Source organism: Dunckerocampus dactyliophorus, chromosome 16 (assembly GCF_027744805.1).
Source record: "Dunckerocampus dactyliophorus isolate RoL2022-P2 chromosome 16, RoL_Ddac_1.1, whole genome shotgun sequence".
Taxonomy (NCBI): Eukaryota; Metazoa; Chordata; class Actinopteri; order Syngnathiformes; family Syngnathidae; genus Dunckerocampus; species Dunckerocampus dactyliophorus.
The window spans coordinates 21,045,130-21,066,975 of record NC_072834.1 but is presented as its reverse complement, the minus strand read 5'-3'; the positions used below and the strand labels follow the sequence as shown (position 1 = coordinate 21,066,975).

At 41.0% G+C, this 21,846-nt stretch overlaps 1 protein-coding gene across 13 annotated transcripts in view; it reads right to left on the bottom strand.

The window, feature by feature from the left end:
- Window positions 1–21,846, bottom strand: part of tcf7 (transcription factor 7) — a 63,701-nt gene that overhangs the window by 4,126 nt on the left and 37,729 nt on the right. For 4 of the 13 annotated variants that reach the window (XM_054754646.1, XM_054754654.1, XM_054754653.1 and 1 more), the window contains exons 4-10: window positions 11,910–12,036; window positions 9,812–9,899; window positions 5,207–5,296; window positions 3,718–3,837; window positions 3,104–3,266; window positions 1,101–1,208; window positions 910–948 (exon numbers count right to left, since the gene is read on the bottom strand). In XM_054754646.1, coding sequence (XP_054610621.1) covers window positions 910–948; window positions 1,101–1,208; window positions 3,104–3,266; window positions 3,718–3,837; window positions 5,207–5,296; window positions 9,812–9,899; window positions 11,910–12,036 — 735 coding nt within the window. The remainder of the gene's footprint in view (window positions 1–909; window positions 949–1,100; window positions 1,209–3,103; window positions 3,267–3,717; window positions 3,838–5,206; window positions 5,297–9,811; window positions 9,900–11,909; window positions 12,037–21,846) is intronic. The other 9 variants (XM_054754648.1, XM_054754656.1, XM_054754655.1 and 6 more) reach the window with 5 other exon arrangements.

Genomic DNA, 21,846 nt, shown 5'->3' with positions numbered 1-21,846 from the left:
GTCATGCAAAGCTAAATGTAGTATGTCATGTATAGCTAAATGTAGTAAGTCACGTATAGCTAGTATGTCATGTAGTAAAGTATAGCCAAATGTAGTATGTCATGTAGTAGTCATGTATAGCTAATTGTAGCATGTCATGTAGTATGTCAAGTATAGCCAAATGTAGTATGTCACGTAGTAGTCAAGTATAGCCAAATGTAGTATGTCATGTAGTAGTCATGTATAGCTAGATGTAGTATGTGATGTAGTATGTGATGTAGTACATCATGTAGTAGTCATGTATAGCTAGATGTAGTATGTGATGTAGTATGTGATGTAGTATGTGATGTAGTACATCATGTAGTAGTCATGTATAGCTAGATGTAGTATGTGATGTAGTATGTGATGAAGTACGTGATGTAGTAGTTATGTATAGCTAGATGTAGTATGTGATGTAGTATGTGATGAAGTACGTGATGTAGTAGTTATGTATAGCTAGATGTAGTATGTGATGTAGTACATCATGTATAGCTAGATGTAGTATGTGATGTAGTATGTGATGTAGTATGTGATGTAGTATGTAATGTAGTATGTGATGTAGTATGTGATGAAGTACGTGATGTAGTAGTCATGTATAGCTAGATGTAGTATGTGATGTAGTATGTGATGTAGTATGTGATGTAGTACATCATGTAGTAGTCATGTATAGCTAGATGTAGTATGTAATGTAGTATGTGAAGTCTGGTAAACGTAGCATCGGATGGTGGGGGTGCAAGTGATGATGTCACAAAGGTGTTAAAGTGCCACTCTTGACTGTCTTAATGGTGCTGGTAACCATGGCAACATGCGAGCCACCCACAATCCCTCCTTTAGGATTGCTACACCCCTCCTCCCCCCGAGACATACATCCACCACAAGACGAGTCCCTACCCAATCAGCTTTACTCTGGACCCCGCTAAGGCCCGCCTCCTGCAAGAGGGTCAACAGCACACTTAACACAGCAGGACGCCACCACAACACAAAACATGTGCCCACTGGTGTGTGTGTGCGTGTGCGTGTGCGTGTGCGTGTGCGTGTGTGTGTGTGTGTGTGTGTGAGTGTGAGTGAGGAGGAAGTCTTACGTAGTTGTCTCGGGCGGACCAGGTGGGGTAGAGCTGCATGTGGAGCTGTCTCTCCTTACGGGCCAACTCGTAGTACTTGGCCTGCTCCTCCCGGGTCAACGCGTGCCACTACACACACAACAAACACACACAACAAACACACACAACAAACACACAGAAGTCACCATGATGAGCTGATTTGAGTCAAATAAATCACAATCTGATCATCTCTGATCATCTCTGATCAGCTCTGACGGACTTAAAGTCATTGATGACTGGATGCTGTACGTGCAGCAAAGAAACTACCGTTACTTCACCCTTTATCCTTCACTCAGCTGCTTTTTTACATGGGAACCTTCCACAGAACGTGAGGGGAACATCCTTGGAAGAATACGTACAGATGACATACATACGCAAAAGAAGATGGACGAGAAGGAAGGACAAAGACGAAACAAGAGGAAGAAGGAATGGAGAAGGAGGGATGAAAAGAAGGCAGGACACGAAGAAAGAATAGGAAAGGGAGAAGAAGAAGAAAGGAAGAAGAAAGGACAAGAACAAGAAGAAGAAAAAGAATAAGGAAGGAAGAAGAAACAAGAAGAAGAAGAAAGTAAGGAGAAGAAGAAAGAGAGAAGGAAGGAAGAAGACAAGAAAAAGAAGGAAGAAGAAGAAGAAGAAGAAAAAGAACAACAAAACAAAAAAGGAAGAAGTACAGTATAAGGAAGGAAGAAGGGACAAGAAAAAGAAAGAAGAAAAAGGAACCGTAAGGAAGAAGGAACAAAAAGAAGAAGAAAGTAAGGAGAAGAAGAAAGAGAGAAGGAAGGAAGAAGACAAGAAAAAGAAGAAACAAGAAAAAGAAGAAGAAGAAAAAGACAAAAAAGGAAGGAGAATAAGGAAGGAAGAAGGCACACGAAAAAGAGAGAAGAAAAAGGAACAGTCGGGACAAGAAGAAGAAGGAAGTAAGGAGGAGAGCAGAAAAGAAGAAGAATGAAGGAGAAGAAGAAAGAAGAAAAAGGAAGGAAGAAGAAGGGACAATAATAAGAAGAAAAAGAAGAGGGAGGAGGAGAAGGAAGAAGAATGTAGAAGAAGAAAAAGACGAAAGCAAGGAGAAAGGGAAGGAGAAGAAGGAAGTGAGAAAAAGAAGGAAGGAGAAGGAGGAAGAAGGAACAAATATCCTTCAGGAAGTACAGTAAGATACACATTCTTATCAGCACATCAAACAGGAAGTTGCAAAAAGATGAAAAAAAGAATTCTAATTGAATGATCGTGTTTTTTATTGCTAATATTGCCATGACATGCAAACCTACTGCTCCAGCATCGTATTTGTTATTTGATGTTAGCACATCATAGCATACTCTATCATATACAGCAGATAGTACAGGGTCAGGCAAAATGATCTGACACGTTTGCAGGTGAAATAAAAGGCAAATAAAGTCAAGAAACAAAAAAGTGTTTTTATTTTCGCATTCTATGTTTTTCATACAATACCATTTTGCTTTGTTTCTTTCTAATGCCGTTGTTTTTCGTTTCTTTTTCAGGTGCTGCCATGAGTTGGACTGGTGAGCATCGCGCTTTCATTGTGGAAACGTTTATCAAAACAAACGAATCTGTAACTGCAACACAACGAGCGTTGCGTTTGCACCCCAACCTTGGTAGACATGATCCCGTAGCAGCCCCAAACACCATCTTGTGATGGTTACCATCTTCACAGCTGCTGCATCTGCCTTGAGTGCGTGGACAACAATGGATCCCATTTGACTGACTTCATTTTGAAAACATAATGAAACAGAATGGCATTACATGTACTTTTCCAAAATAAAAACACTTTCTTGTTTCTTGGCTTTATTTGCCTTTTATTTAACCTGCAAATGTGTCAGATCATTTTGCCTGACCCTGTATTTGTTGCTGTTGACGTCTCCACGGGGTGATGAGTGAAATAAATGATGATGGTGATTATATCGAAGTTTGTTTGGAAACCACCTCTCATGCTTCTCATGCATGACACCAGCAGTATGAAACATTCTCACCCTGCGTCCAAGTATCTGGTTGATGGCGGCGCTCTCCTTGAGCGTGCACTCGGCAATGACCTTTGCCCTCATCTCCTTCATGTAGAGCATGAAGGCGTTGAGAGGCTTCTTGATGACCGGCTTCTTGGGCTCCTTCTCCCGCTTGGCCTCCACCTGAGGCTTCCTGATGAAGATGACGACCAAGACGTGTTATTTCAAGCTCCAGTGAGGAACAGCTGTGTCTACGTTTGCTCCGGGGCGCCCTCTACGGGTGTAAAGTGTAAACATAAGCCACGTTTCACAGCTGCTTGTTTGCTAGCTAGTTGGATTTTGCAGACGCTACTCAAACCGGTCTCTAGAACGTGTAGAGAAAGTCATTTTTATCCGTACAGGAAAGAGAAAGACACAAGAATTGTGGATGATGGGCAAAATTCCAAATGAAGTTCATCAGTTAATTCAGCTTTCAATTTATTTTGAGTGACGTGAGAAGATTTATTAAAAAAAACTAAAAACATTCCACTTCATTTTGCTTTTGATCATTTTATTAGGCCTTTTATTGGATTTGCGTTTGATCAAGCTTCGGAAGCGGGAATGAAGTATATCCACGTAGCTTAGAGTAGCTAACAAGTACTTACGCGTACATGCTTCTGTCGTACTGATCGTGCTCCTGCTTGCCTGAGGGGGGCACTATGGCGGGGTGGGGGATCCCCGTGGGGTGCATGCCTGACGGGCCCAGCATGAGGGAATGAGAGAACCTGAGCACAGAAAGGACAAATGAGGAAGAAGAAGAAGAAGAAGAAGGAGGAGGAGGAGGAGGAGGAGGAGAGCCGACGTGAAAGCGGAGCTAAAGCGAGCAACACAGCGTCACATCACAGCAGCAACATCTTTCTTCCTGTCCACCAATCAGCACACTGCACTGTGTCTCACCCCGCCCCCTTTAGGTACCCTACACTGGGGTAACGTGGAGCCGTCATCCTGCAGTCACCACTAGAGGGAGCTGTACGCCAGGGTGCTGCTTAGTAATAATAATCAACCAGTCAAACATTTCATATGAAGCACATAAAAAATTTTGGCCTAAAACATTTATTTTGCTATTATTTTATAATTACATTTGCCATTTGTGTACTTATTTCTTCTCTTTACTTGCACAGGGTCAAAAAGCCACAAAAAATAACACACAGAATAGTAAAATTGTGGCTAAATGGATGTTTAAAAATGTTACTGGTTCATCATGTATGCAAAATATCATGTTTTTCATACTGTAACCTGCTTTTTAAAAATGATGCAGCTAAGTACTCAACAAAGAATGTCCCTAAATAATAATAATAATACATGATTAACAATAACAAATACTATTCTTAAACATTTATTTTAAAAACAAAGCTACAAAAAATAAATAAAAAAAACAAAGCTACAGAATACACATGAAAAGCAACTATTTTGACAGACAAACATATATAAATAGAAATAATACATTAATAACAATAATATTATTTAATTAAAACACTTTAAAAATTGTTTTTGTAATTATAATTTATATTAATATTCTTATAATTATATTCTTAAATTAAAACAATTATTTAGACATGCAAATGTATATAAATAGCAATAATACATATGATTGTACCTAAAAAAATGATATGGAAATAATTATAATACACATTATTATAACAATATGACTGAAATTTAAAGCAATTCTTTTGACATAAAAATGAAATGAATATTGTTTGTTTCAGAGAGCATAATAGAAATATTTGATCCATGAATTAGAAAAAGAATGAAGCTCAATTTGGTCGTATTTTAGATTCTTGGGACTGAAAGTTTCTGTCCTGAATCCAAAACAAAGCAACAGAAGAAGAAAAAGCGCTGCAACAAAGAAAGCTGCATGACTTTTCAACCAGAATTGACCTGGAAAGTGGCACAGAATCCAGAGAGAAAACACAAATAACCCCCAAAAAATCGGTTCTGATGGACTCAGAAATGGGCTCATCCACCACACAAGCAGCTCACATTGCATTTTTTTGTAGCAGCCGCCCAGCAGGGGGCGATAAACAAGCAGCCGACAGACAACCGAGCCCGGGATTCCCTCAAGTGGCCGGCCGGGCGGCACCGGTCCTACAGTACCTGGAGTAGGAGGAGGCAGTGGGAAGGTTGGAAGGGAAGGACTGCCGAAAGCCACAGGAGGACAGTGTAGGGTAGACCGCCTGGTTCTGCCTACCACAGCACAGGGGACACGACAACAAGCCCAACAAAGGCTTCTTTAAAAAACATTTTATACTTTTTTATTTTTTTTTATGTCATCCAAAAAACAAATTCAAGCAGCTGTAAGATGACTTATTTTGAAGCGTCCCCCAAACTTCCAGCCGTGCATATTTATATAGTATATTTACTGTATATTTATATAGTATATTTACTGTACCTGTATATTTATATAGTATATTTACTGTATATTTATATAGTATAAGATTCCTTTAGCAACATGAGAAATTCCTGCTCTTTGGATTGGATGAAAGATAAAGCAGCACACGCCTTTCAGATTATTATTAGTATTAGAAGCTTGATTTATGTTCCTTTTTGGATGCCAGCAGGAACATTGCAACACTGGTAGATTGTGTGAAATAAAACATTTGGAAACTATCAAAAGACATTAAAAGGGACCTATGACTGTATACTAATTTTCGGGCCTTTGTATTGAGTTCTGGACTGCTATAGAGCAGCTACACACGATAACCCGCTCAGAAAGCTTTCTAGATCTTCCAGACTCTGCACCTCTTCCTGCAGTGTTTCCTGCCTCCCGCCCAAACGTGTGTCATTTACTCCACCCCCGGCCCTCCTCCCGGTACGCCTCCCGCCGAGCCCACTCTGCTGTGATTGGTCACACTCCCAAGCGCTCCTGAGGACGTCCGGACAGCTGCTGAACCCCTTTTGATTACTTACGCAAAATGAACACAGCTAGGACACTGATAATACTTACAGCTTGCTCTTCTGACTCTTCAACACGACCAAGTAACGTTGGAAAGCCGTCGCACTTCAGCGACAGCTTCGTATTGGTCCATGTTCACAAAACCCGTGTGAAGTGCCGTTAACAGACGAGTATATTTTTCTCTTGCTGGTCGGGAATCAGCAACTCCAACCACTTCTGCCTGATGCTTGCCTCTTTAGGCACACCCCAGCAGACATTTCCTGGGAGCCATACGTGCTATCACGGTGAACAGAGCAGAGCGAAGCAGAGCGGGGGGAGGGCAGGCCTACAGCGTGTGCCAGGGTGTGCCCATATAAGGAAATGTGGGTTGCACTTTGACATTAAAGGAAGCAGAGCCGTCCAAAACCGCTTTCAGGTCTCACTTCCAAATGCGCAAACCTCGTTATCTGACGCGTTGGCATCGTTTAACACGAGAACACAACATTGTAACACCATTTATAGGGCAGAAAACAGGAAAAGCATAATAGGTCCCCTTTAACATTTAAAGAAATCCTTTTCACCACCCAAAATGTTTCAGTTTGATTATTTTCTTGCATTTGTCCCATTAGCGAGAATATACATTCCTCTAATATTGGACATTAAGTACTTATATGGTATCCAGGAAACAATCCACATATGTGAAAGTATCTCATTCAAAGCTGTGAAGCAGCTCATCCCCTGTGTGTGTGTGTGTGTGTGTGTGTGTGTTCAGGAGGGGGATGACCTGGGGGCGCACACACACTGTGGGAGGTAGAGGGTGTGTATGGGATGACGGCTTTGATATGTAGAAGCGCCATCCTTTCTTCAAACCTTGAATGAAACCGTTGACACATGACGTCACACACCTTCATCCCCCATCCCCCTTGCACACTCATCAATACACCCCATATACCATCAATAAGACCCCATATCGCATCAATACGCCCTCATATCACATCAACGCACCTCAATAGCTCATCAATACACACCCATATCCCATCAATACACGCCTATATCCCATCAATACACCCCAAATGTCATCAGTACACCCCATATATCATCAATAAGACCCCATATCGCATCAATACACCCCATATATCATCAATAACACCCCATATCGCATCAATACACCCCATATATCATCAATAAGACCCCATATCGCATCAATACGCCCTCATATCACATCAATGCACCTCAATAGCTCATCAATACACGCCCATATCCCATCGATACACCCCCATTCCCATCAATACACCCCAGATGTCATCAGTACAAGCCATATATCATCAATACACCCCCATATTAGTTTATTATTTATCTAACAAGGACAATGTGTACTGCAATGTGTACTGCAGGCCCTGGGCAGGAAGGTTTGTCATGCTCCATGAGTTAGCCCGCGGGACAGTTTGGTTTGTGTTGACTTTTATGCCTTAGTTCCTTTTTATGCCTTTATTTTGTAGTATATATCTGTGTCGGCCTGCTTTGCTTTTCCTTTATCACTTGCACCTGTTGCTAATTGAGTTGTTCTTCTATTTAGTTCAGGTGCGTGCTTCTTCTGTTGTGGTTGCAGTGTATGGTTTAGCGCTCCACGCTACTGCAAACCTGTCACTCCTGGATTCCTGCCGCTGCACAGCAGCTGTTTTACCTGCACTTGGTTCCTGCTCTTTGCATACTGGGGTCACCGTCACAACACCACCAAGCCAACACGTGACAAGGTTAAAAGTACAGAATACAATCAATATCAATAAAAGCAATAAAATACACTCAACATCCATACCCATAATACAACCAATACCTATCTACAGCCAATCACACAACCCCCTGTCAACAATTTAAAATGATTACTTCCCATCAATACACTCCATATATCAATACACCCCATATATCAATACACCCCATATCCCATCAATACACCCCATATATCAATACACCCCATATATCAATACACCCCATATATCAATACACCCCATATCCCATCAATGCACCCTATGTCATCAATACACCCCACATGTCATCAATACACCCCACATGTCATCAATACACCCCATATCCCACCAATCCACCCCATACTCAATCAATACTAATCCAAAAAGTCCTCCTTGAACAAGACGATGATTACCATTGTGCTTGTAGGAAGTGCACGTCCTCAATAGCAATAAGAGATGTTGTCGTGCACCAGCAGGGGGAGCTACACTGCCTTGAAGAAGAAAAAGAGCTTGCTTGAACAAAGAGCTTGCTATCGCTTTCACAGCACACAGGCCATCTCTCCGACACTTTCTGTCCCTATCGCCCACAAGACGATGTTACAGTCAGCAGATAATCCCGGCTAATCTGAGACGTCAGGGAGTAGATGAGCTAACAGTGACAGACAAGGAAGGAGCGTGTTTGACATTTCACCAATCCTTGGGCTTGAATGGAAAACAAGAAGATGATGAGGATTTGAGGAGATTAAAGGTTAATAATTCCCCAGTAAAGACCTTCTCGCCCTAACAAGGCGACATGCCTGCAAATCTGACATGTTTTGGGACACCCGTGCTAAAGATTTGGGGGTAAAAAATACGTGACATTTGCTGGAATCGCCAGCGTCACGCTGTGATGGATCCAACAACCACAATGCAGGCCAAAAACAAAAACATAAAAGTGGCATTGCAAAAGACGCAAGCCAAACTAAGCTATGCTAAACTCTGTGTTCTTTTATGTTCTTCTCTATCCCCTCCTGCTCCGGTCCGCTCCAACTTTGGATAACAACAAAACATCAAATAAAGTCAAATACATTCTGTATAACAGGCGAAGAGTATCTGACACTTTTCCCTGGCAGAGCAAATCTGTTGAACACATAAGTAAGGGCATTTAGATCAACAATACTATCTGGCCTAATGGCTGGACAGGACTAACAAAAGAAATGAAGATGATTCATAATAAGAAAGAATAAGACATTGAAGACATAAATAAGGCACAGTATAGACTCACACAGGTTAGCAATGACAGCGTTCCTTGCTGTTGTTCTTTTTGTACTTCCTTACATGTCTCATCAATGGAACATTACTGACACCTAGTGGCCAGTGTGGAATGCTACATATCATCGCAACATCTGCATGCGTCTTGTGAATACTGTATTGTACTGTACATCATGTAGCCATGTTTATGCTTGGGCATTTTTTATTTAGGCAAAAAATACATCAAATTTGCTTGAACACGCATTTTTTAAAACTAATAATCGGCCATATTCAACCATGAAAAGGCATGATTCATGCATGTATTTCGGAAAAAACGTGGTAGAGTGAAGCTGTGAAATTGGAAGTGCAAAGTGGTGAGGGATTACTGCAATGTAAACCTTTTTATTCCCGACGTAAAGGCTAAACTATTTTAATTTTATTTGTATTTATCCTTCATTTAACCAGGTAAACCTCACTGAGATGAAACATCTCTGTTAGAAGGGTGACCTGGCCAAGGCGACAGCATAACACTCAGTTTCGGACAAGGCATTCTCAACATACAGAACAATATTTACAATCAATAATCAACACTTTCAACAATTTAAAAATGATATGCCGATCACGTGTTTCTTACGGACACTAACTGGTGGCCGATCCATTGGAGCATCCCTAGCAAATAATATAACACGGGGGCCGCGTAGTGGGGTGCTGTATGGATGAATAAAATAGTCCTAATGATGATGATGATGATGATTGGGGAGAACAATGGAGCATTTTGGAGGCGGGGGTGGGGGCTCGCAAGTCCAAGATCTGAAAGAAAGGTCAACTAGGAGCCATTTCAAGTTGACTCACCAGCCCATGGACGGAGCAATCTGGCCAACGCCGCCTGCGGGGAGCGAGTAGTATCCTGAAAGGTCCTGGGACTGGTGCCTGTGGACGCCTGCGGGACAAAGACAGACGTTATCGGGACAATTAGCGCTATTAGCAGCGTGGGAACATGACATTTAGGTCGGGTCACACACTCCCACCGTCTTTACGTTAGCATTAGCCAAGCTAGCACATGTGATCTTAAAAAAGTCCACGCCGAGTCATCCGCACGGCGTCTGGCCTTCTGTCTTCACACAGTAACTATCCAAGCTTCAAAGGAAGTCATTTGTCAACAGGCAGCACCCGGCACTTAGCCCGACCCGCTCGCTAACCTGTCCTTGCAGCGCAGGAATGCTGCTAAATGACTGTCATTTGCCTGCGCCTCTGGGGGGGGCGGGGGGTGTGGCAGCCCCCTTTCAGAACCCCGAGAGACCCAATAAATCCAGGAATGGGACTGAGTCAGCCGCCCCGTCTCGCCTTCCCTGTCTGACCACGCCCTTCCTCCTGACATCAGCCCATCTTTCACCACCACCAGCATTAACTTAACTTAACTGTAACTCGGCCTCCTATGCTTTATTCACATTTTGGTGCCAGGAAACACTTTTCATTCACCTAGGAGAATAAAGTCAAAATATCAAGAGACAAAAGTTGTAATCTAATGAGAAAAATGACGTACTTTTATGAGAATAACGTAATGTTATGAGAAAAAATAACACCATTTTAATAGCATCATGTTGAAATATTGCCCTGCGATTGTCTGGCGACCAGTCCAGGGTGTACCCCGCCTGTCGCCCGAAGTCAGCTGTGATAGGCTCCAGCATGCCCCCGCGAACCTCATGAGGAGAAGTGGCATAGAAAATGGATGGATGAATGTTGAAATATTAAAAATGACATCATTTTTTTTAATGTATGGAAAAGCAAACAAAACAACAAATAAAGTTGGCTTTTTTGGGAAATTTGGTTGCGGGAAAAAGTTGTAATGTTACAAGAACAAAGTCAACATAGTTGGCAAAAAAAACAGCTGTTATTTTACGAGAATAAAGTCAAAATATTAACAGAAACAAGTCCTAATCTGGCAAGAAAGAAAAGGCATTTTTATGAGGATAAACTTACGGGAAAAAATCATTCATCAGTCATTTTAGTAACATAGAGTTGAAATATTAAATATTAATAAATATGAAATCAATATTAAAATATTATATTATATATATTTTTTTAAGTTGTAATACTGAGAAAAAAAGAAAACAAAATAAAGTGGTCATTTTTAAAAAAGTTTAAATATTTGGAGAAAAAAAACAACAGAAAAAAATGGGAAAAAAGAGAAGTTGATACTAGTAATATGCTTTTTCACGTCTATCACAAACCTGAGATGCACTTAAAAAATATTTATCTTTACAAGATACCAAAGTGGCAAAGTTGCATCCTTTCATTTTTCACTACATGGCCCTCGCTGAGAAAAAGGTTTGGACACCCCTGCTGCCTCATACAAAAAAACAAACAAACCGTGACATGAATACAATAGACATGTAATAAACAAATAAAAAGTAGAACATAATATTGTCAAATTTGTATTTGTAGCTAACACATTATTGTTATTATTATCATTTAAACAAATGGAAAAACCTCAAACTGAAGACAAAAAACTGAAATGTTTTTTTTTGGTCTTCATTTTGATGCTTTTCTTGTATTTGTTTGTGTTCTAAGCTAAAAGGTCAGATCATCTGACGTAACCTGATGTCATGATCTGATGTCATGTCCAAAATGGAGAATAAAAGGCCGCGGTGAGGCCAAGTGATGCAACAAGGTGTGTTTGTTTCACGACGTACTTTAGTAAAACATACACATCAGGTGACAGGTGAAAAAGGCATCATCATCATCACCATCCAGGTGTTAGCATGTGCGTATGTGTCATTAACAGCTGAGTCAGCAGTAATACTTGAGTCTTTTCACTGAAAGTGTCTTTCCAGACTGCCCGGGGTGCGTTTGTTTTACGTCTCCCACGCGCCTGCTTCATGTCATCATACATCAAGATACATGTGATGTGTTGTTGTCATGGTGACAAGATGCTGGCTTGTCTTCTCACCTGTCTTCTGGCTCATGTCGGTGGGCAGGTGCGGCGGGCTGGGGCTGAAGTGCTCGTTGCTGTAGGGCAGCAGCGACGTGAGCGGGTGCATCCCGTGGGACGGCTGCACCACTGACACTTTGTTGGACTGCAGACACAAGACAAGAAGACGAAGAAAAAGAAGAAGAAGCTGCGTGAAAAAACAACAACACAACAATGCAATCATGGGGTGGAAAGTGATGCAGTTCCACTCCGGGCCTGCAAGTGGCAGTAACGCACACAACGACCGCTGGTTCTGGTGGGTCACTGCCCTGCTTGGCGCCAGTGCTGGCTGACTAAAACGCTAAAAAGCCCAAATAAATTCCTCCAAACTAAAATCAAATAGCAACAAGAATGGCTGAGTACCTTGCAAACATCTCTTTAAAAAAACATGACTATTAATCCAATTGAATGTTGTTTTCATATTTTACTCTATTAAATGTAGAGAAGAATATTGTATCATTTGGTCAATTCTGTTTATTATTCATTCTATTTTTAGATGTTCATTACATTTTTATTATTTCATGACTTTTATTATCTACTAAGTACAACACACCCAAATGGAAATACTACAAGCAAGTACAACCCACTCAAATACTATAACACGCACACAGAACTACTACAAGCAAGTACAACACACTCAAATACTTCAAGGCACACATACAAATACTACAGGCAAGTACAACACACTCAAATACAATAACAAACACACATAAAATACTACAAGGAAATAAAACACACACATAACTACTACAAGCCAGTACAACACACTCAAATACTATAACACGCACACAGAAATACTACAAGCCAGTACAACACACTCAAATACTATAACACGCACACAGAAATACTACAGGCCAGTACAACACACTCAAATACTATAACACGCACACAGAAATACTACAAGCCAGTACAACACACTCAAATACTATAACACGCACACATAAATACTACAAGCCAGTACAACACACACATAAATACTACAAGCAAGTACAAAACACGTATAAATACTCCAAAAATCCAGAGAAATACTACAAGCAAGTACAACACACACAGAAATACCACAACACATGCCTAAGTACTACAAGTGAGTACAACGCACACAGAAATACTACAACACATGCATTAGTACTACAAGTGAGCACAACGCACACAGAAATACTACAACACATGCATTAGTACTACAAGTGAGTACAACACACACAAATACTACAACACATGCATTAGTACTACAAGTGAGTACAACGCACACACAAATACTACAACACATGCATTAGTACTACAAGTGAGTACAACGCACACACAAATACTACAACACATGCATTAGTACTAAGTGAGTACAACGCACACACAAATACTACAACACATGCTAAGTACTACAAGTGAGTACAAAGCACACATAAATACTACAAGACATGCTAAGTACTACAAGTGAGTACAATACACACACATAAATACTACAACACATGCTAAGTACTACAAGTGTGTTGCTGAGCTAAGTTTAGCGTGTGTGGGGGGGTTGGGGGGGTGGCACATGTGTGCTTATAGCTTTGTTGTGTTTGACGTGCTGAGGTTGCTTCGTTGCTGCGACGTTAAGAGCCACAAAAAAAAAAAAAAGAGGCCCATTTGTGCGTCCGTATTTCCTCGGAGTAATTAGCTGCCCTTGAAGTGCCCTTGAAGTGGCTTCCAGCGCCTTCCGCCTTCGCGCACGCTCAGGGAGGCGCTTGCCCAACCCCTCATTATCAGACCGCTCTGTACTTACACTACACTACAAGAAATACACCACTACTCACCTCTCACGCACGCGCGTGCGCACACACACACACACACACACACACACACACACACACACACACACACTTAGCTGGGTAAGAAGAAGAAAACACGTCCATGTATGTGTTTCATGTCACCAACTTGGGGCATCCAAGTCAAATCACTGAATTGAATATGCATCATGCCTTCAGCTAAACCCCGACGAAAAGGATGAATAAAATCAGTAGGCATCTTGTCCAGGCGTTAAACAAGCAGAGGGGTATGACCTTTAACCTCACAAATAGGGTTCCTGTTACTGTATGTTCCCTGTGAGTGTAGTCCATGTTTCAAAATAAAACAATTAAAAAACGAAACAAAACAAAAAAAAACACCTGTGGCGTCTTTGTGCGTACAGGAAGTAGTGCTGCAGCCCCCGTGTTACATTTCCTGTTTCCTGATGACATGAAAGATTGCCATGACTTCAAAGGAGCAATTACTTTAGCCAGCAAGTGTGTGTGTGTGTGTGTGTGTGTGGTTGAAAGGCCTTTTGAGTCATCAGTGTATTGTGGAGCCTTTTTATCTGCTCAATATGACACTTCATGGGCTCTCACACACACACACACACACACACACACACACACACACACACACACGTACGCTCACATGCACGCACACACTGATTTCAATAGTTGCGTGTGTAATGTATTCTTTAGTTGTCTTTTTATTCCATTAAAACACTCCTCTTTGGTCCTCCAAGTGCTTTTTTACTCTTTAATCTCTCATTTGATGAAGATGAAACATTTCAAAAACACACACACACACACACACACACACACACGAGAGCGGCTCATCAACGCACGCCACGTCCAACTTTGCCATAGCCGTCCGTCATAAATCCTCTCACTAAAGCCGTCATCTTCAATCAGAAGAAGAAATCATCATTAGCACCAAACAAAAGAAGCAAAAAGAAGCCAAGTAAAGATTGCAACGCTGTCATTTGGGAAAGGAAAGGGCACACTTTGATGTTTGTACTTTCTAGGGAAGGGGGTGTGCAAGGTGCGGCCCACGTCTTATTTTTTATTGACCCGTGACACATTCGAAAAAAATGAAATTAAACCTAAAAACCCAACAAAAATGGGAAAAATATGAACAAAATGGCAAAATGTAAATGGAAGAAGTTGAAACATTGATACTAATAAGAAGGGATGCGCCGATATTGGTCGATTTCATATGGTGATAAATGTCTGTCAACGGTGATCAGAAAAGCCAATCACCTGTGGCCAGCACGCTTGCAGCATGCAGTCGGTAGCGAGCATCTCCCGCCCACTGTCCTTTCCTTCACACTGCGCAGGCGTGCCAATCCCAAAACAATCATGGAACTGGGCTGCAGTTTGTGAGAGTGATAGGTATTTTGCACCATGCAAAACATGCCATGAAAAACATCTGGCCGGTGTAGCACGTTAAAAAGTGTTGATTTAATACAACATTTGAAGAACTAACTTGACGGAGTATTGTGCGTTTTGGAGGCTCACGGTGTGATCATCAGTCAAACGGCAGCTAATGTAGCCAACATTGAGCAACTCACCCATACAGCACGTGCGTGGCAGTCAGAAGTGTACGGCAAATAACCCCCAAAAATATTTGAATTCATCGGACAAGATGAGCAGCCTCTCTCAGTGGTGGAAGACACCGGGTTCACCGATTGCTCTCTCACTTGGAGCCCACCTAGGTGCTAGAACTCCACCAATGTACTCTCACATCCAAAGTCTCCTTCAAGAAGGCGTCTCGTCCTCTGGAAGTTTCACCAGTGATATACAGGGTGGGCCACTAAAATGTTACCACTTTTTAATCATACAGAACACATCTCAAGACAGATTCTCCGAATTTCCTGACGGATGTTGGTTTTCAGGGCCTCAATGGTCTGTGGGTTGTTGCAGTACACACTCTCCTTCAGGTATCCCCACAGCATGTGCGTGTTGCAGCTGTAATCCACAGAAAGTGTGGATTGAACATGTCATCAATTATTGAACTGTGCAGAAAACAACAGTGGGAAACCTTTGGTATCAAATGTTAATTTGATGTTTCCGTTACAAATCAGTAAATAAAATGTTTGAATCTCATTTCTTTCATTTCAAAAACTTGTGTATGATTAAAAGTGGTAACATTTCATTGGCCCACCCTGTATGTTCTCTTGAAAAACTACGTGAAATGTTTTTGTCTAAATGAAGGTGATTTTATGCTTCCTTTTTTCATATCATACAGCCAATAGCAGGGGTGCAGCCAGGAATTCTGGGTAACATGAAAAAACAAATCACGTTGGGTGCCCCCCACTGTTTATTTTTTAAATAATTAACTATTTTTTGGGCCCCCTGGCAGTCAGGGGACCTGGCTAATAGCGCTTATCATAAATAAATGAAAAAATATCCTTAATCTAATCGGTATCAGCCGATTTCACTCAAGGATGATCGGTTTCGGAATTGGCAGCATAAAACCCTGATCAAAGTGGAGCCCCGCATCCTTTGACATTCAGTATCCGGCCGTCGGTGGAAAAAGCTTGGACACCCGTGTTCTACGATCGTCAATGATTTATTGATTAGTGACTGTCAGGAATTTCACGCTAACGGTGGTTAATTGGTTCCAGGCCCGACAGTGCTAAGCACATTTTCGCAAAGTGGGATTCCTTATTTATAAATGGAATAGTTTCATAGTTTGATAAGAGGAAACCTGTTTACAACCTTCTAAATATGCTTTTTAACATTATTAGAGTCCTCCAGACATGAAATAACACCCATATAGTCAGCTTTATACCCCTATTAACCAATATAGAAGCCATAATAAAATAAACTAAGACATTTAAGACATAAATAACACGTAAGACTCACAAGTTCGCATCGAAAGAGTAGCATTATATTTCCTGTACTTCCTCCGGTGGCTATTGTCTCATCAATGTCACATTACTGACACTTAGTGGCCAGTGTAGAATACTACATATTATTGCAATTTCATTGTATGCACTTTCTGAATGCCTTATATTTGTATTTTACTTTTTATTTTTGAAAATGCTTCATTTTTGCAAAAAACAATATACTGTATCTACATTTTGCTAAAATATGCATATTTTTTCCCTAATAATAGGCTGTAGTCAACCACAAAACAGCAATAATTTAATTAATTTATTTTGAAAAACCATGATAAGAGTGCAGCCACACAACTGTACAACAACTGTATTTTATTTTTTTAAATGTATTATTACATCCTAACTATTCATAAGAAAATGTACATACGATATATATATTAGTATTCTAGTTGACAAATTTGACTGACGTTTCATGGACTGACCTTTGAACAGAGCTGGATGGTCCATTTGCTTCAACTTACATTGAAAATCAAGAGGGTTCCGGCCCACATAAAGAGACAACAATGGCGTTACAGGAAGACCAGTCAAGAGACAAACAAAACAGAAACGAATCTAACCAACCTCGGTCGGCCCTGTTGGCTCAGATATCCTCCAAAATCAATAGCGTTCTTCTTTTGATGAAAGGACCCTTACACAATCCTGGAAAGTTGCGCGACGACGAGTTGACAACTGGGACCACTCGACAAAACAAACAATAAATACACTGATTTCTGTCCCATTGATTAATTGATTTCTGTCACCCCGTGTCTTCTGTGATATAAAAAAGTGCGCAGCATTGTTCAAGGACATCGATTCAATGCCCTGAGAATACAATGACCTGGATGAATGGCAATATTCACAGGCATGCTCCTTTTAGGTTGTTCCGGTCACAAATAGATATCCAACATGTCCTTCTGATTGCTAATCGATAAGCAAATGATCCCAGGTCCTTACCAAGAGCAACAAACCACAGAGAGGAGCAGCAGCCATAAAATTGAGGGTCTAGCATTGCGTACAATATTAATTGATTACTCTATTGTGCGTTGCCTGGATGTTGCAGGGCTGCCTTTATGCAACAGGCTGTGAACACCTGGGTGAGTTCCCCTCACCCCTGACGGGCGCATTTAACCCGTTTAACGGAGTAGTCAGGTCAGGAGGTGAGCAAGCTGAGGAGACAAAAGTGTGCTTTTGCACCCCCAAGGTAACTAGGGCTTAAACAGACCTTAAAAATCAATAGGGTTCCTCCATTGATCTAGAACTCTCCATGACCAAAGAGGTAGATTTGCTGCTGAACAACGGCATCGGCATGCTAGTTTTGTTAGCATTTCACTCCACTCAAATGCTAAGGGTGGTCCAATCCGATATTGGTATAAAATATTGGTCCGATATCAGCAAAAAAAGCATATATCTGATGTTTTCTCATTGATTTGACAGCAACTGGACTGTTCAGGTTGTCTTAGAAGGCAAATTGCAGGTGGGTCCATGACAATCATTTCATCCGAATGGGATGCTAACGAGGGCGGACGCCTTTGTATCCTAATAATTGTAGGGATTAAGTTTACAAGACACAGAGCAAATATGTCAGTGCTCTGTTTGTTGCTTTCCTTTGGACAGTTAATCAAAAAATAAGAGCTTTTCGTTGCATATGTCAAGCATTTCATCAAAAGCAACATTTATTTGCCACGGCCTTTATTTGTGTGGACAGTGTCAGGGCCGTGTGCGTAAACTTACTCTGTTCTTTTCCACAAATGATGATTTCTTTTGCTGTGCTTTGAAATAACACATTAGTTCCTCATAAAATAATTATAATATGCCATCTAACTATAACAGTTAGATGGTGTTAATGTCACCATTCAGTTTAATCATTTTAAAATATCCGTCTGGAATTACAGCAATTAATGTTCGATATGACTTCTTCATGCCCGTTTTGAATCTTTGCGTCCACCTTTAAACGAAACAGATTTTGCTAAGCTTACATTCATCTAAAATGTGGCAACGATTCGGAAAGACGTAGAAACATGCTGACTGAAAATGGAAATGTGTGCCTTGACATCGGACCACGTTTTTTTGTTGTTGTTGTCCCGGCTCCATTGGGAGCGGCCACGCAATCTTTCTTTAGTTATGCCACTGCTGCGTCTTCCAGTACTTCCACCTCCATTTCGGTGAAAGCCTGCGTCTTCATCCTCGTCGTCTTCAGTGCAATCGAGGCTCCTTAAGTATGGACGCCACATTCATGAATCACTTTGCACTGACCTTCTGTGGTGGAGTGTAGACGTGGGAAGGGTGTAACTTCAGGTAGAATCTATAAACCACCAATCGCGTGAATGTGTGCGTACGCCACTTTTTCTAGGTCTTTTTTTTTTTGTCCGTACGCACATTTTGGGTTTCTGGCTGACTTTTGGTCAGATTTCCACGCACAGTTTTATAGATGAGGCCCCAGTCCAGCTGCCATCCATTCAGTACAAAGACCTGGTTGAATGACAATACTCACAGGCACAACAAGTGATCATTGGTGATCATGACCAACGTTGTGGCGCATCTGAATCGGCACCACGCAAAACAGCCTGAGCCTCCTGCCAACAGCGTGCCAAACATCCTCAAAGCGTGAAGGTGACGTTTTCCTCAAACCTCTTGTTTCTACCTGAGGGATATCACCGGATAAAACCCTTTTGTAACGTTCAACACTACAAAATAACTCATAAAAGTAGGTACGATTCCTGCTGATATCGCACTGATACTGGTATGGGCCAATATTCAAGGCTGCAATATCAGTATGGTATCGGAAGTGGAAAAAGCTGTATCAGGACACTCCTATCAAGTGCCACAAAGATGCTACACACCACCATCGTTGTTGCAGCCAGTAGCACCAGCCAGCACGCCCACCGTCCCCTGCTCCCCCACCCCCAGAAATCTGGAAGTCATTGCCTTCTCAGAGCCCAAAATGAAAGCCTCTAGCTTGGAGGTTTGGTTGACATCAAAAGGCGGGGCGCCATGTTTAAAAAAAAAAAAAGCATCAACACCAGCTACTACCCCCAAAACCCACCAGAACCCCCCCTAGGGTTTTTTTTCCTCCACTCGCAGAAGATCCCTGACGTGAATGCGATCCCCTTTTGCAGGGCATGTGGCAGCTTTCTTCACGACGGACCAGTCAGTCAAAGTGAAAGCTTTCACTCCTTGTATCAGGCTTTTAAGCGCCGGATGTTTCTGCCACACTTGAAAGCAACAAGGAAAAAACTGTGACTCATTTCTGCAGTCTATTTATTGCACAAACCTTAACGCCAAAAGTAAAACAAATGATGCAAGTGGCCACTAAAACAAGTCAGTAAGCAAAAAAATCTTCATGAGAGGCGACCGCATCTTGGTATGAATCCCTGCGACCTTTGCTCAAACACTCATTTTGCAATTGCAGCGTGTCAGCAGCACCCAAGACATTCAAACCAATCCATCCCAACCGTCGGCTGACAGAGATCGGGAGTCCATCTTACGACAGCTGTCCATTCAGGGTGTGACCTGCTGCTGTGACAAAAACTCGGAAAAATGCTGTGGTACGCATGCCAGGCCAGTAGTTGGCGGTGCGAGGAAACGCTATAAGTATAAAAGTGACTTTTTACACTTCGAATGGTAAACAAAGCGTCTTTGCTGGCTGACGTTGTGGTGTTAGCAACGTAGCTGTTAGCATCCTGTGCGCCGCCATTTCCGTTTAAATAGGCACACGCCTGAACTCAACCCCTAACATCAGGGGTGTCCGGCTGGCGACTGTTTATTTATTGGCCCGCCACACATTCGAAAATAATAATTAACATAAAAAACAAGAGCAAAAATGAAAAAATTGGCACTAATTTTACAGAAATAATGTCAAAATATTGAGTGAAAAAAGGACAAAAAGTTGTAATTTTATTTAAACATTTTTGTAAATTTTAATTTTAAAATTAAAATAGAATAAAATAAGTCATTTTAATAGCTTAAAGTTCAAATATCAAAACAAAATGTTATTTTTTTAAAGTTGTAATATTGCGAAAAACAAACACAACAACAAATAAAGTTGTACTTTTTTGAAAATGACGTTGCTGTCATAATTTTACAAGAATAAAGTCAAAATATTATGGAAATAAAGTCCAAATTAGAAAATTTACAAGAGGAATTTACAAGAGCAAAAAAGACCCCCCCCTCGCAGAAATAACAAAACAGTTGTACATTTATGACAATAAAGTCAAAACAGTAAGAGCAAAAAGTAATATTCTAACAAGAAAAAAGTTGCAATTTTATAAGAATAAAGTTGTAATATTATGAGGAAAAATAATGTCACTTTTGTAGCACAAAATTGAAATATTAAAGAAATAATGTTTAAAATAAGTCATAACAGTATGAGAAACAAAAATTGTATTGCCGATAATTTATAATATTATGGGAATAAAGTCATAATATTATGAGAAGAAAATGTATGAAGATTATTTAAGAAGAAAATTGAAATATTTGGGGAAAAAAACAACGGCAAAAATGAAAAAAAAGAGCAAAGAGTGAAGCTGATATTAACAATAGTATTCATCTATTTCACCTATACGACAAAGCTGAGATGAAATATACTTGTATGTAACTTCTTAGCATATCTACACGTGTTTCTTTGCAAAATATCAAAGTGGCAAAGTTGGCAAAAAGGCTGCGGCGACACCGACTGCTTCTGTTTCCAGATGAAAAACATCCAAAATCGACTTATCAATAGAAGCTAGTTAACAGTTAATGGCTAATGCTAAGCTAAGCATGCCAGCTAGCAGTCCCTTGGTGCTAACCAAGCAAGTGGATTGTCTCGGATCAGGAGCCTTGCCATCATCATCATGCACAACTATTCCAGAGTCTAGCACCCTGAATCCCAAATTGACAAGATGGGGTCGGAATATCAAAAAAAAAAAAAAAAAATCCAGCAAGGAACTCGATCCAAACACCTGGAAAAACAACTTTTCCGTCGACTCCCATTGCTGGTTGAAATTTGCCACAAGTGGTTTGGCGTCAAGCCTTGCGGTTGTATCTGACACTTGACAGCCTAATTGATGACGTTTGTATCTTCTCCACCCGCTTTCAGCAAAAGTATGACTTTCATTGAATATCTGTCAAAGACATGGTGGTAAAATATCATTTTTCTCCCTGATGCGATGGTGCGAGATGCATCACCCCAGCCGGGACAGCATCTTTACTGTGCTGCCTTGTATTAGAGATCAGAGATCGTTTGTTCATGCCTTGGACCTGGAAGAGGTTCCAACAGGAGAAGAGTCGTAA